The sequence below is a fragment of the Oryctolagus cuniculus genome, chromosome 4 (genome assembly GCF_051225735.1).
Source record: "Oryctolagus cuniculus isolate XC-2025 breed Fujian yellow rabbit chromosome 4, ASM5122573v1, whole genome shotgun sequence".
In the NCBI taxonomy this organism is placed as follows: domain Eukaryota; kingdom Metazoa; phylum Chordata; class Mammalia; order Lagomorpha; family Leporidae; genus Oryctolagus; species Oryctolagus cuniculus.
In genome coordinates, this window is record NC_142870.1 from 8953183 (window position 1) to 8966747 (window position 13565).

General features: G+C 49.6%; 1 protein-coding gene across 2 annotated transcripts; it reads right to left on the bottom strand.

Annotated features, from left to right (window-relative positions):
* Nucleotides 1-2087: 2087 nt before the first annotated feature.
* Nucleotides 2088-12799, bottom strand: LOC100344692 (carbonyl reductase [NADPH] 1). Of its 2 annotated transcripts, none has more exons than XM_008274849.5 (3): nt 12407-12798; nt 11462-11578; nt 2088-9480 (listed from the first exon to the last, which is right to left on the bottom strand). In XM_008274849.5, exons 1-3 carry the CDS (start codon nt 12786-12788, stop codon nt 9044-9046), a joined length of 936 nt encoding a protein of 311 aa, XP_008273071.4. In that variant the 5' UTR covers nt 12789-12798; the 3' UTR covers nt 2088-9043. The 2 variants fall into 2 exon arrangements, with proteins under 2 accessions (XP_008273071.4, XP_089187572.1); XM_089331446.1 differs by lacking the exon at nt 2088-9480 and adding an exon at nt 9488-10494 and having other exon boundaries at nt 12407-12799.
* Between the last annotated feature and the right edge of the window lie 766 nt (nt 12800-13565).

A 13565-nucleotide genomic window follows, 5' to 3' on the forward strand; every position in this document is an offset into this window, starting at 1 on the left:
TTGGTAAAATTAACCGTTTCAGTTTGTGATAAGAGAGCCATCATCTCTAAGCCAGCATTATCTAGAGGGAATTGTAGTTTTTGACAGGCAATAGACATAAAGCTCATGAGAGAACACAGAGCAGACCACCATGAGCACAACAGACCAGATTTGTGTCCCAAAAACAATGGACAGAGTTCCATCCAACAGCAGGTGTATTGTAGTTTGTTGATTGCCTGTTTGCACCAAGTACAGTACCAGAAGTCCCTTTGTCATTTAATAACCTCAGATTTGGAAGACTCTCAAAGTTAAACAGTCAATACAAGACATAGGTTTTTTTTTTTTTTAAACTAACATGCCTATTCTTTAGAGGTTTTATGGCTTACTGTGAAATTTCAGCTTTCTTTATTCACTGTACTCTGGAAGACTGGGAACCCAGGAAGTCAGGCATTCTGAGTGTGATATTTGGACATGTCAATGTTTTTAATTATATCCTATTCAGACAAGAACAGATTTTTAGTGGACTCACATAAACCACACATTGCCATGAAAAATCTTACAAAAGTTTTTGGATTTTGGGTAGACTCAGAGGGAAAGGGAATTGTTTTTACCTCTGTTTGCAAAACTGTATTTCACCAAAGCAGTGTATACCATAGGAACCACAAGAAAATCTTTAACCTAGAAGAAGAGGTCTCTACGTGCAGAACCAACAATGGCTTATGGAAGACACAGACACACACAATAAATTCATGTTGCTGCCTCTCCTGTAACTGCTTCTTGTCCTGCGTGATCTCCATTAGCAGGTCTGTGAATCCATCAGTGTCCTTATCAGTTTTTGGAAAGGTTAGTGTGTTCACTGAGCTTTAGTCAGACAACTGTATTTGCAAACATCTGTTTGTAGTCTCCTTTGATTGTGTTTTCAGAGAAGAACCACAACTGTGGATGACTAAAGATGTGAAAGCATCATGATTAAAACTTGGATAGAATTTGGCAAACCGTTCAAAAGCACAGGAGAGTTTTGCGACCTTTCTGTCCTTCAGGTAGGGGCCTGTGGTGGGAGGGGCACTTGTGAAAGCGTCCCAGAGCCCCCAGGTCCTTGTTATTACTAAGCTCACAATCATGCCTGACGACATCGAATCAGAACCAGCAGGCCTGTATGAAAGTCCAAGAACACTAGAATAGTGTATCAGCAACGCACCTATAGCAATGCGACATGGCATTTGTTTGTTCTATAACTTGAGAATACTTTCTGTGCAGTCCACCTGAGCCTCATCTGCTTGATCTCTGTAGGGTGAGAGCTGCATCCATGAAGACTTCCGGGGGCCCAGCTGCAAATCCCAAGCTCAGAGACCTTAATTTGAAACTTTGATTGAGAAAGCCTGACTACAATATCCAAAGTTTCCAAACGCTTGGTCAAAAACAGGATCCCTGACCCCTGTGAGAAACACTCATCATCCATTCAGCCAGGGTGATTTCACCTGAGTTACAGACCAGAGTAAATTGCAGCAACAAAATACAAAATCTTTTCCCCCTTTTGGTCCCTCACCAACAGAGGCCATGGTAAGACCTGGACTAGAAGCATGAGTGTAAGAAACTGTCTCACTGTTTGGAACAATGTAAAGACATCAGGAAAGACCAGAGGTAAAGAATGAAATGGTCCTGTTCTCCTAGGTTCCAAGACAAACATTTTTAGTGTCCGTTTCTAGCAGGGTGAGAACCAGGGAGGAGAAACAGCTCACAGGCGCTGCCCAGAGAGTCAAGGGCGTCCCAAGTACACAGACACTGTGGAAATCAGAAGCTGCAGTTTAGAAGATTAGAGAACAGATTTTACAATTAAAGATCAAGGCATCTTGTAATACGTATTAATATGTCTACATCTTAAGAAAACCTGATTCCTTTAGTGTAAGGAGCTGTATTTTGGTTAGTGTTAGAACACTGTTAACGGCACAATTTTTAGAAACTTTTATATGTGATTTTCTTTTCATCTTAGCCATCTTAATCTCATAGATGCATGTTTTATACATTTTCTACAACATTTCTATAATTGTTCAGCATTTGTCTTTTTTTTTTTTCCTAGTATTACACCAGCCATGTGGTTTCTGGTCAAATGTTTATTTATTTAAAACATGTCTCTCATATCTCAAATATTTACAAAACACATAATTTTGTCGTTAGAATTTATATTTTTTTCTACTTACAAGTTTTTTTTATTTATACTTAGAAACATTTAACTTGTTTATATTTATCTTTTGGTTTTTATTGTTTGTTTTTTTACAGGCAGAGTGGACAGTGAAAGAGAGAGAGAGAAAGGTCTTCCTTTTGCTGTTGGTTCACCCTCCAATGGCCGGCGCGCAGTGGCCGGTGCACCGCGCTGATCCGATGGCAGGAGCCAGGTGCTTCTCCTGGTCTCCCATGGGGTGCAGGGCCCAAGCACTTGGGCATCCTCCACTGCACTCCCTGGCCACAGCACAGAGCTGGCCTGTGAAAGAAGCGGCTGTGAGCCACCATAAAAGTAGCCTTAATAAAAAAAAATGGGGCTCCTGAGACAAACAGTTCCAGAGACGGCCTTGGGAAATGGGGAGTAAACCGGTTCACAGAGAAAGCAGTTAGCTACTAACCAGAGATACGGGCAACAGAACATCCTGCTATGTAGATAAGCCCCCTCCCCTGTGCTTGTTCAAGCTTAACAACAACAACAAAAAAAAAAACAAAAAACCACGAGGCATGTAGGGCACGTAGCCACCCCTTTCTGCTCTTCAATGACCCCCTCCCCTTATCCAAGCTTCCGTTCCTCCTCCTCCTCGACGACCTCCTCCCCTTGTAGTTGCCCAATAAACTTACGCCACCCTATAATATGTTAATTTTGTGGTTTTGCCCCTTAAAAGCTGTGTGAGATAGCTGCTCGGGGCTCCTCTCTCTTTCTCGCTGCTTGCGGCAGCAGAAGGCCCATTTGCGCAAATGAAATAAAATTACCTCCTGTTCTTTTGCATCGTCTGGTCTGGAGTCTGTGTTTCTGGGGTCGTCACAAAAGGACACCGCTTTTGGGGTCCTACACCTGGAAGAGGGGCAACCGGGACAGAATCCGGCACCCTGACTGGGACTAGAACCCGGTGTGCCAGCGCTGCAAGGCAGAGGATTAGCCTAGTGAGCCGCAGTGCCAGCCTATCTATTGTTAATAATCATACATGGATTAATTACAAAGACTGAGATATTTAAACAGATACAGGCATCACTTCACATTTCAATGGATAAAACATTTTTTCCTGGTTGTAAGTCGAATCCATACCTTTATGATCTCAGATGTCCAACAAACATAAATACAGTCCTGTCAGGGTAGCAGACTCAGGGACAAACAGGTTAACAAGCCAAAACAGTTTTATCTTATTTTACCCAGCTTATTTATTAAGGGTTTGTGTAAGCCATGGAACTAAAAGTCACATGGGCTGATTTAGCCGTGTTAATTTACTAATCTGTAAAGCAATTAAAAGGAAATTCTTAAGGGATTTTTTTAACATGCAGATACAACACACCACATGTATATACATGTAACATATGTAACAAAGCTCATGAGACAGAAAAACTGTTAAAGCCACTGCTTGCAACAATGCCATCTCATATCAGATTGCTGGTCCAAGTCCCAGATGCACCATTTCTGATCCAGCTTCTTGTTAATGCACCTGGGAAAGCAGGATGAGGGAACATGTACCTAACTGCTTCCACCCAGGTGGGACACCCGGATAGAATTCTTGGCTCCTGGCTTAGGCCTGGCTCAGCCCTGGCTGTTGCAGGCATTTGGGGAGTGAACCGGAGGATAAAAGTTATCGCTATTTCTGTCTTTCTCTCTCTCTCTCTCTCTCTCTCTCTCTCTCTCTCACTCTCTCACTCTCTCTCAAATCATCAAATAAGCAAAAAACATGGTTCAATGATTAATCTTTAAATAGTGCTAAAACATTGCTGTGTCTGTCCAATGACCATTTGACAAAAACAGGAGGCTCTCCACACATGGACACCAGTGACTACAATAAACCTTTTCCTTACCCCGGTGTTGGGTGTGTTTTGTGGTGACCTTTCAACCCCTCCATCCTCTAGCTTGTACCCAGGCCAGGTGGTGGGGCAGAAAAAGATGAGACATTTTTTTCTGCAAGCTCAGGGGTCAAAGAAATCTCAAAGTAGATGTTTGCCTCCTGGCTGGAATGAGAGGGTAAAAACAGAGGCGTACTTCAGGCCCTATGTCTCCTGAGTTAGAGACCTCTCACAAAACCCTCTTGCTGCTTGCAGTGTCCAGATGTGCACTGAAGCCCACAGGGAAGGGAGGAAGGTGAGAGTCGCTAATTTAGCATGTACCACCCACCTCCGCTCAGCCTTCCATGCCTGTAGCCTAGGCTGTTCGGTTAATGTGACCAAGACCACCGAACAAGACCGTGCTGAGAAAAGTGTAGAAGAGTTTACTGGGGGCATAACTGCTGGGCTGTCTCCAAGGAGAGAGAGAGAGCAGAAGCAGGAGTTTCTGTGCATGCATTAGCTGGGGGCTGCTGCTTCCAGGCTACAACAGCCTGCAGCTGGGGAGGAAGTGGGATTGGGGTTAGGAAGTTTGCTATCTATTGGGAAAGTTTACTGCAACCGTGGGAAGTGCTGTTTTGCAGGAATGAAAGGGTGTAGGTTATATCTGTAGTTGTGCAAGGGGCATGGTTTATTTTGCTAGTGTAAGCACAGCTGTAGGCACACTTGCTTGGGTGCCCTAACATAGGATATAGCTTTGTCAGAATAGCACAGGCAGTTCCCTTACTGGAGGTGTGCTGCACGGGACCTCTGCCTGGTCAAATACACACTGTCACTTGGTTCTTAGACATAAGGAAACATAGTTGTTTTGTGCCTCTTAACCTCCAGTCTTATCTGATGGGCCTCATTTCAACAATGAGCCTTCATGGCAAGAGCTTAGCAAACAAAGGTGTTTCAAGCTAGAGTTTGGCAAGAGAGTGCCAGTCCTGGTTACTGACTAGGCCTGCTGACTAGGCAGGTGAAGTCACTAAGAAGCTCAGTGGGGGAGTGAAATTCTCCCCAGCAAACCTGATCTGAGGTATATACTGCATAGCCAGTTTCAGACTAAGTGACCCAAAAGAAGTGAGTTGAGAAGGAAGATAAGGGGACACCAGAGACATGCTGAGACTTGACTACACAGCTCAGGCCACATGGGGACTGCATCTAACGGGAGTCTAGATCAAAAAAGGTGTGGCTGGTACTGTGGTATAGTGGGTTAAAGACCCAGCCTTCAGTACCTGCAAGCCATATGGGCACTGGTTTGAGTCCCGGCTGCTCCTCTTCTGATCCAGCTCTCTGCTATGGCCTGGGAAAGCAGTAGAAGATGGCCCAAGTCCTTGGGCCCTGCACCCACGTGGGAGACACAGAAGAAGCTTCTGGCTCCTGGATTCAGACGGGTGCATCTCTGGCCATCTGGGTTGTGAATAGCTGATGGAAAACCTCTCTCTCTCTCTCTCTCTCTCTCTCCTCCACCCCACCCCTGTAACTTTGCCTTTCAAATAAATAATTAAATCTTCTTTTTTAAAGGAAGCATGAGAAAACACAATAGAAGAAGAAAAAGAAGGCAGCAAGTTCAAATCCTGACTAATTACATCAAGAACAGTCAGGCTCCCTTATAAAGAAAGTGCAATGTGTAAGGAGCTTTCAACTGTGAAAGCATGGCACAGCTAACTAAAGTGCTTCCCAGTAACACACTGATGTTCTAAAATCCTTACACTGTAGGTAAGTGTGTTTAATTTTGCCCCTTGTATACATTTATTGACCTGGACAAGGAGCTGTTAGGGTTGGGGATGGGGTGGGGTTGCTGTCTCTAGCAAGCACAACAGCAGTGACTTGGGTCCTCACACATCCTCTTTCTGGGGACGCAGTCGCCGGCTTCCTGGGGCGCTCAGAGCTGCGGACAGGGCTCTAGGCTTGATCTTAGCCAAAGGATGGAGACGCCATCGCCATCGGACAGCACTCCTGCCCTTTGCTGAGCTCGTCCTGGGATTCTGTCCTGGGCGGCTTTGAGTGAGCCAGAGAAACAGGCCCTCTGCAGCCTGGGCTTTACCTCCCCCTGAACAGTACCTGAATAGTTTTAGCATTAAAATGGACGCCCTGGGCATTAACTCTGGCTTCACCTGGGCTTTGGAGAAGAAGCATTTCAAATAGACACTGGCACTTTCAGACCTTGCGAGCTAAAGATTCCACAATGCATGCTTTGTGGTGGTAAGCTTTAACCACTCAGGAAAATTTCACACGTAACCAGGGCTAGTTACTTATTCTCTGTCCGAATTTTATTTAGGTTTCAAGGATCAGCTTTATTAACTCCTTACGCTTGCTTTCTGAAGTTCAGTTCCATGTTTCATGGCATACCCGCCAAGATAGTTAGCATGTACAAAGCAGGCTTTTCATTTCTTTTTTAAATAGTTTCCAATTGGAGCAGAGACTTAAGCATAAACCAGTTGAGTGGCAGGCTGGTATGCTGTTGTCTGTTACATAAAGCTATGGGCAGAATCTTAGTAAATATAACGGAGATAGAGATAGTGATAGAGATGGAGATACACATGAGAGAGAGAGAGAGAGAGAGAGAGAGAGAGAGAGAGAGAGGGGAGGGAGAGGAGGGGAAAGGAAAGGAAGGTGAGACCCCTTGTTACTGCCTCCTTCCATTCTGGGTTGTCCTTCTCTGAAGCCAATTAGAACAGCTTGGCCCACATTTTAAAAATTCCCTCTTTATCTTCCCCCAACATTTTAATTTCTTGCACAGGAAGAAGAACTGTGGGCTCAAACTGGGGGGTTGTGTTTGGACTCGTCTGTGTTCTCACTGGAGGTACCAGGGGCCTCATGAGTGTCCTTGCGGGCCCCGTAGGGACACAGTGGTGGCAGCTCCTGGTCCTGGCTCCTTCCCTCCAGTCTGCTGTCTGCCCCCCCCAGCCGGCCCGCTCTTCCCTCCTCCCTGCAACGTGAACAAAGCAGGATGCCGGTCCTGCAGCCTTGAGACCGTCTCCTAGGAACGCACCTTCTGTGTCAGTCTCCGATTTGCTCGCTGCACACCACGGTGCTGTCCCCACCCTTGGCTTCCGTCCTCACAGATGCGGGGAACTTGGGGGATTCCTCTTCCTTGCAGGAGTCCTTGAGCCCATCTGCTTCTGTGCCTCTCACAATTCCCTGTTACTACCAGCCCTGCCAGAGGCCTGGCCATGTCTCCTGAGTGCTCTCCAAAGAGCCATCAAGACCTCCTGGGGGAATGCCAGAAAATCAGATCACTACAGGAAACACCAATCACCTCAGTAGGAACTTCCTGTGCAGGGGGGGACCAACAGATGCCATGTGGTCGTGAGCATTGACCCCACGCTCACATAATTGGCAGGCAGGTGATTTTAGGACAGAGGTGAGTGACTGAGACCTCCTCTGGGGCTGGACCAGAGTAGTTGTGTGATAGTCGCTGAAATGACCTCATCTTTCTAAACGTAGACGTCTTCCAGGACAACGGGTGCTCGAGCTGTTTCTGCTTAAACAGGGGATCTTTGCATTTCATGTTCCCGGTTTGCATGTGACAGTTGTGTCCACATTTGCTTCACTTTCCTGTTTCTTAGGCCCAGGATTTGGGTCCTGCTTCAACTGTGCCTGTGAGGACACCTTTGACCTAAGTCTCTGTGGCCCTGACGCTGCTAGCTGGTCTCAGTAGGTGGTAGAGCTTTGTGTTTTTGTGAAAAGGCCATCTGACAAAGCACAGTCTGTTAACTTCAACACTACTTTACTATTTAAACCATTTATTTCTTTATTTCAATATGAGTGTCACAGTAAGAGAGGGAGAGGGAGAGGGGGAGAGAATGTGTGTGAAAGAGAGAGAAAGAGATCTTCTATCTTCTGGTTCACTCCTCAGATGTCCTCAGTACCTGGGGCTGGAGCAGACTTTAGCCAAGAACTCCATCTGGGTCTCCCACATGGGTGGCAGAAGTCAAGTACTTGTTCCACCACCCACTGCTTTCCCAGTGCACAGCAAGAAGCTGCTAATGAGTAACCCATCAAGAGCAGATGTAGGCACAGACCTGCATGATTAAGAACTCCACTTTATCCTGGAACCCCACACACCTCATCCAGATACCTCCACCATTGAATGCAAGACACCTGTGTCCACCTCCCTCAGCCCAACATGTAATGCACCTGGAGAACTGCACTGAGATCTTTCTGCAGAGACCCTTCTTTAAACTGCACAGCCTGGCAATTCTGCCTTAGACCTGAGCTTCCATTCAATCCAGCTGTGATTACTCAGGGCCTCCCCCTGGGGGAAGCACTTACTCAGCATTTATGGGAACAAGGAGAGCAGTGCCCCAGGAGCCTCAAGAACCAACAGCATGGCCTGGCTGGCATCTGCCTGGGCCATGACAAAGCCTCGCTCCTTGACCAAATGTTCCTGGAGCTCTTCTGACGCCTCTGCTCAACAAGGACTGACCTGGGGCTTCAGCCTCTGTCCTTGCAAGCCCTGGCCAGGATCGCTCACCCTGGCTCCTGACCACATTTCTCACCCCACACCACTCCAGAGGGGACATCTGATCACCCCAGTCTGCTTTCAAAAAGAATCCTGCTAGGTCACTTTAGCAAAGACCGACCCTACCCTTTGTCAACCCTCCTCCTTCCAGGCAACCTTTGAGTATCAGTTCCCAAGGTTGCTTCCTGAATTCCTACTTGAGCCCAATCTCTCTCCCCTGTCCTGGCATGTGGGGTGGATTTTCATCAGCACATAAACAATCTGCATATAGACCTTTCTGAAGAAGCATTCATTCAACCCTTGATTGAACCCAGTTGTTATTTTCAGCAATCGCACCCTCTCTCCCCCATCACAGAGGGATCTCAAGAGAATTCACAGAATTAGCACTCTAGTCACTGAGTAGCCAACAGAAGTCGTAGAACATTTGCAGGTCTTAGTTGGTAGCGATGTTTTGATTTCCCCAGTGGCTGGGACATTGGCTGACAGTGTAAAGTCCTTTGGGTTAAAACAGGACAGGGTAGGAAGCAGGACCCATGGGTAGAGCTGGGGGTGAGCTCACCACTGTTCAACTTTTTTGTCCTTGATAAACTGTCCATGAGGGCCCTCGGCATCTGGAGGCAAAAGGGCCAAGTACACGGGGGTCTCTGCTCCTTCTTCTGGGCTTTTGGGAGCATTGGGTCCCGCCATGTCGGTTCTCACCCACCCTGGGGTACAGGCATTCAGGAGGATCTTGTCCCCTCCCCTCTGCTCACTCAGGTGCCTGGCCTGGATTCTGGACAGCACAGTGATGCCCATCTTGGCCACTCCATAGCCATTGTCAGTCCAGCCTTCTGTCTGGTGCACCCCCTTCTTCGCGTCTCCCACAAACTTCTTCATGAGCCCCACCAGCTCCTCCTCTGTGATGGTCTCACTGCGAAACTTCTGCTGCAGCTCCGGGCTGCAGGATTTAAGGGCTCTGATACTCTCCATGCTGGACACGTTCACCACTCTGCCTAAAATGCACCAGAAATCACTATATGAGGGGCCAGTGCTGTGGCACTGTAGGCTAAGTCTCTGCCTGTGGCACCGGCATCCCTATGGGTGCTGGTTCATGTCCCACGACCTTCTCCTCCTATCCAGCTTCTTTTTATGGCCTGGGAAAGCAGTGGAAGATGCGCTAAGTGCTCGGGCCCCTGCACTGATGTGGGAGACATGGAAGAGACTACTGGCTCCTGGGTTCAGATCGGTCCACTCTGGCCATTGCAGCCATTTGAGCGTGAACCAGTAGATGGAAGACCTTTCTTTCTGTCTCTGCCTCTCTCTGTCTGTCACTCTACCTCTCAAACAAAGAAATAAAATCATTTTAAAATATCACTATGTGAAAAGGTGTGCACATCATGGCTGGTAAAGACCGAAGTTGATGGGGATTTGAGACCAGAGAACGTTCTCTTGAGAAACACACAGCAGTGTGTATTCTAAGGGGAATAGGCAAGGATGGTGTGGTACTGACATAAAAAGCTCCAATTTTTAAAGACTGATTTGAAAGTCAAAGTTACAGAGAGAGGAGAGACAGAAAGACGGAAAGGTCTTCCAACCTTTGGCCACTCCCATAGGGACAGGGAGAGAAAAAAAGATATTTTCCACTTCCACTCCCCAGATGGCCATCATGGCCAGGGCTAAGCCAGGCCAAAACCAGGAGCCAGGACTTTCATCTGGGTCTCCCATGTGGGTGGCTGGGGCCCAAGTACTTGGGCCATTTTCTGCTGCTTTTCCCAGGCCATCAGCAGGGAACTGGATCAGAAGTGGTGCAGCTGGGACTCAAATAGGCACGCATATGGGATTCTGGCTTGCAGGGGGAGGATTTACTGGCTACGACACCACGCCAGTCTGCAGGAGCTCCATTGTTGCCTTCAAGTCTGAATCCGTAGAGGAGGCAGCGACATTGGAAAATCCATCCTTTGAGGTCCTGCCGAACCAGAGTCTTGGAGGCAGTAGGACCTTCCCCAGGGACAGGTCAGGAAAACAGGCTAGGAGTTGAGTAAGTCGTATGTGCAAGTCCTCAACTCTCCACCTCGCATACCAGGCTTCCTGCAAGTGTCGGCTGGTGCCTCTCGGTGTAGATGGAAGGAGAGTGGCTGGGGTGAGTGTCACAGCACTTCCCAACAAAGACAGTGACCGTGTGCTGTGTTGGGAACAAAGCCCACTGGAGGGCAGTGACCATGAGCCTGGAGTTACCGGGTCACGGTAAGGAGGCCCCTGTAAGCCACGCTCAGGGCCTGGACTCTGGGGAGGGGCGAGACCGTCAGAGGTGGACAGAATGCCAGAGAGGAAAGTGCTGGAGAGGGGAGGTCCCAGGGGAGGTTTGCACCTGTCCACAGCCACACCTGAGGGCAGCTGCGCCCCTGGATGCATGGGTTGGGGTAGACTGAGGGAGCTCAGTCCCAGCCCTGGAAGTGACCATCGAGGACAGGGCAGGGCAGGGTGACCGCCAGGATCAGGTAGGTGCCCACGGTGACACAGGGGTGGAGGAGCAGCCTCTGGAAATGTGTTTTAGCCTGCGAAGGGCATCAGGAGGTGACGGAGAGGCAGGAGAGCTCAGGGTGTCTAAGGAGGAGACGTCCTCTGGGGGATACAGTGGTGACCGCTAGGAAGGACCTGCCAGGCTGACTCAGGTCACTCAGGGAGCAGAGAGGGCCCAGGGTGGCACTCCCAGGGCCTCAGACATGAGATGGGCATGGGAGAAATGAGGAGCCTCTCCCAGGAGACCTGTGAGCTAAGACTGCAGGGTCAGAAGGTGCCAGGTGTGCCAAGGGCAGAGACCGCAGGGGCAGTGCAGGAGCGGGCACGACGTCCTGACCCAGGACAGCCCCTGGCAGGGGCGGCAGTAGGCTGGTGCAGCTGGAGCAGGACAGGCAGCAGGGATGGAGCTGAGAGCCCAGGCAGCAGGGCCAGCTCCCTCCTGAGGGCACAGCGTGGGGTCCCCAGGAGTCTCACCTCCGGGCCTCATGAGAGGCAGCAGCTCCGTGCAGACATCTCGGGTGCCATGGAAGTTTGTCTTCATAGTCACCTCCGCTTTAATATGAAAGGGCGTGGTGTCCACAACTTTGGGGTCTGAAAGATACGGTCAATCATTTTTAAAAAAATGATTATTGTCCATTTATTTGAAATGTAAAAGAGAGAGAGAGAGAGTGAAAGAGAGAGAGAGAAAGCAAAATATCTTTCAGCTCCGATTCTATTCCCCAAATGCCCACCACTGCCAAGGCTGGGCAAGGCAGAAACTAGGAGCTAGGAAAGCTACCCATTTCTCTCCAGAGGGTTGCAGGGCCCCAAGCACTTGAGACGTTCTCTGCAGCTCCCAGCCATGTTAGCAGGAAGCTGGATGAGAAGCAGAGTAGCCAGGACTGGAACTGGCGCTGCCACACTGGATGTGGCTGTTCTGAGCAGCATCTGCCACAGAGCCTGTCCCTTGGCTAGAATTCTGTAGACATAAAGCAGTGCACGGGAAACCCAGCCACCCCGAGAGAAGTCTGCCTCTCATTGCTGCTTTGTGCCAATCTCACTGTCATCGGATAACATCCTCCATTCCTGAAAGTGGCAACCTCCACGGGCCATCTCTTGTCACCAGTAAAAAATAACTTGCTTATTTCAAAATCAGTTGAAAAATCAATGCATAGCCTAAATCTCAATCATAGAGATGGAAGAGGACCTGGAAATGCCCCCTGGTGTTGAAGCCTGGGAAACACCAAGGTCCCTTTGTCTGGAAAAGCCCACCACTCCCCAAGGGCCCAGCTTCCCACTCTCACCCTCCCTGCCTCTCCTTCTGCTCCTTGGGGGTCCCTTTTCTAGACTCTGGTGCTGATCCTGCACCCCAGGATCGTCTAGTAGATGCACCCCACCGCTCCGGAGGCTCTGGGGAGGTCTCCCGCCCTGCCTCCTTACTTTCCATGTAGATGGCCGCGTTGTTGACCAGCACGTCCAGGCCCCCGTACTCCCGGCGCAGGAAGTCGCGCAGGGCGCGGATGCTCTGCAGGTCCGTGATGTCCAGCTGGTGGAAGCGCGGGCTCAGGCCCTCGGCCTGCAGCTGCTGCACGGCTGCCCGGCCCCGCGCCTCGTCCCGCGCTGTGAGCACCACGTCCCCCGAGAAGAGCCGGCACAGGGCGCGCGCGATGGCGAAGCCGACGCCCTTGTTGGCGCCGGTCACCAGCGCCACGCGGCTGCAGGACGACATGGCTGGGTGGGAGCTCACAACACCCGCAGACCTCTCAGTCTGAGCTGCAAGACTATACCCTCGCAGAGGCACCTGCTGTGCCCGGAGCAGCATGTTTGAGTGTGCAGCTGCAGAGGCAGGCTCCGCCCCGCCCTGGGCAGGGCTTTCCAGTTCCATAAGGAACTTGGGTGCAGAGATTCCCAGAGGGCCTCCTGGCTGGGTGTTGCAAAACCAGCCAAGCGAAGCGAAGCCCTAGGCTGGTGATTGCTGCTGCTAGAGGCCTGCCTAGCATCAAAGATCTGTTCAACCTGGACATGCTATTGATCCCAGCTGAGCTTTTTTTTTAAATGCTTTTTTTTTTTTTTTTTTTTTTTTTTTTACAGGCAGAGTGGACAGTGAGAGAGAGAGACAGAGAGAAAGGTCTTCCTTTGCCGTTGGTTCACCCTCCAATGGCCGCCACGGCCGGCGCTCTGAGGCCAGCCACCGCGCTAATCTGAAGACAGGAGCCAGGTACTTCTCCTGGTCTCCCATGGGGTGCAGGGCCCAAGAACTTGGGGCATCCTCCACTGCACTCACGGGCCACAGCAGAGAGCTGACCTGGAAGAGGGGCAACTGGGACAGAATCCGGTGCCCTGACCAGGACTAGAACCCGGTGTGCCTGCGCCGCTAGGCGGAGGATTAGCCTAGTGAGCCGCGGCGCTGGCCTGAGCTGAGCTTTATCTCTGCTTCTCCAAAGCCTTCCCTTCCCCCATCCTCCCAGCTGTTCAACTATTCCTCCTTGTCCTTGTAGAATTGGGACCCTGTACGCACATTCTCTCTGGTGTTCTGAGAGTATTCCTGGAACTGCCATCTTTGGTACTAGAATTGCACAATATATTGGGGGAAAATTAT

Bases quoted from the DNA above. Each gene is read 5' to 3' on its own strand.
- LOC100344692 (XM_008274849.5), bottom strand. From the start codon at position 12,788: ATGCTGCTCCGGGCACAGCAGGTGCCTCTGCGAGGGTATAGTCTTGCA. The intron at 11,579-12,406 runs GTAAGGAGGCAG...CGTATCTTTCAG, and splicing joins CGCGGCCATCTACATGGAAA to ACCCCAAAGTTGTGGACACC. The intron at 9,481-11,461 runs GTGAGACTCCTG...GGTGCATTTTAG, and splicing joins GCCTCTCATGAGGCCCGGAG to GCAGAGTGGTGAACGTGTCC.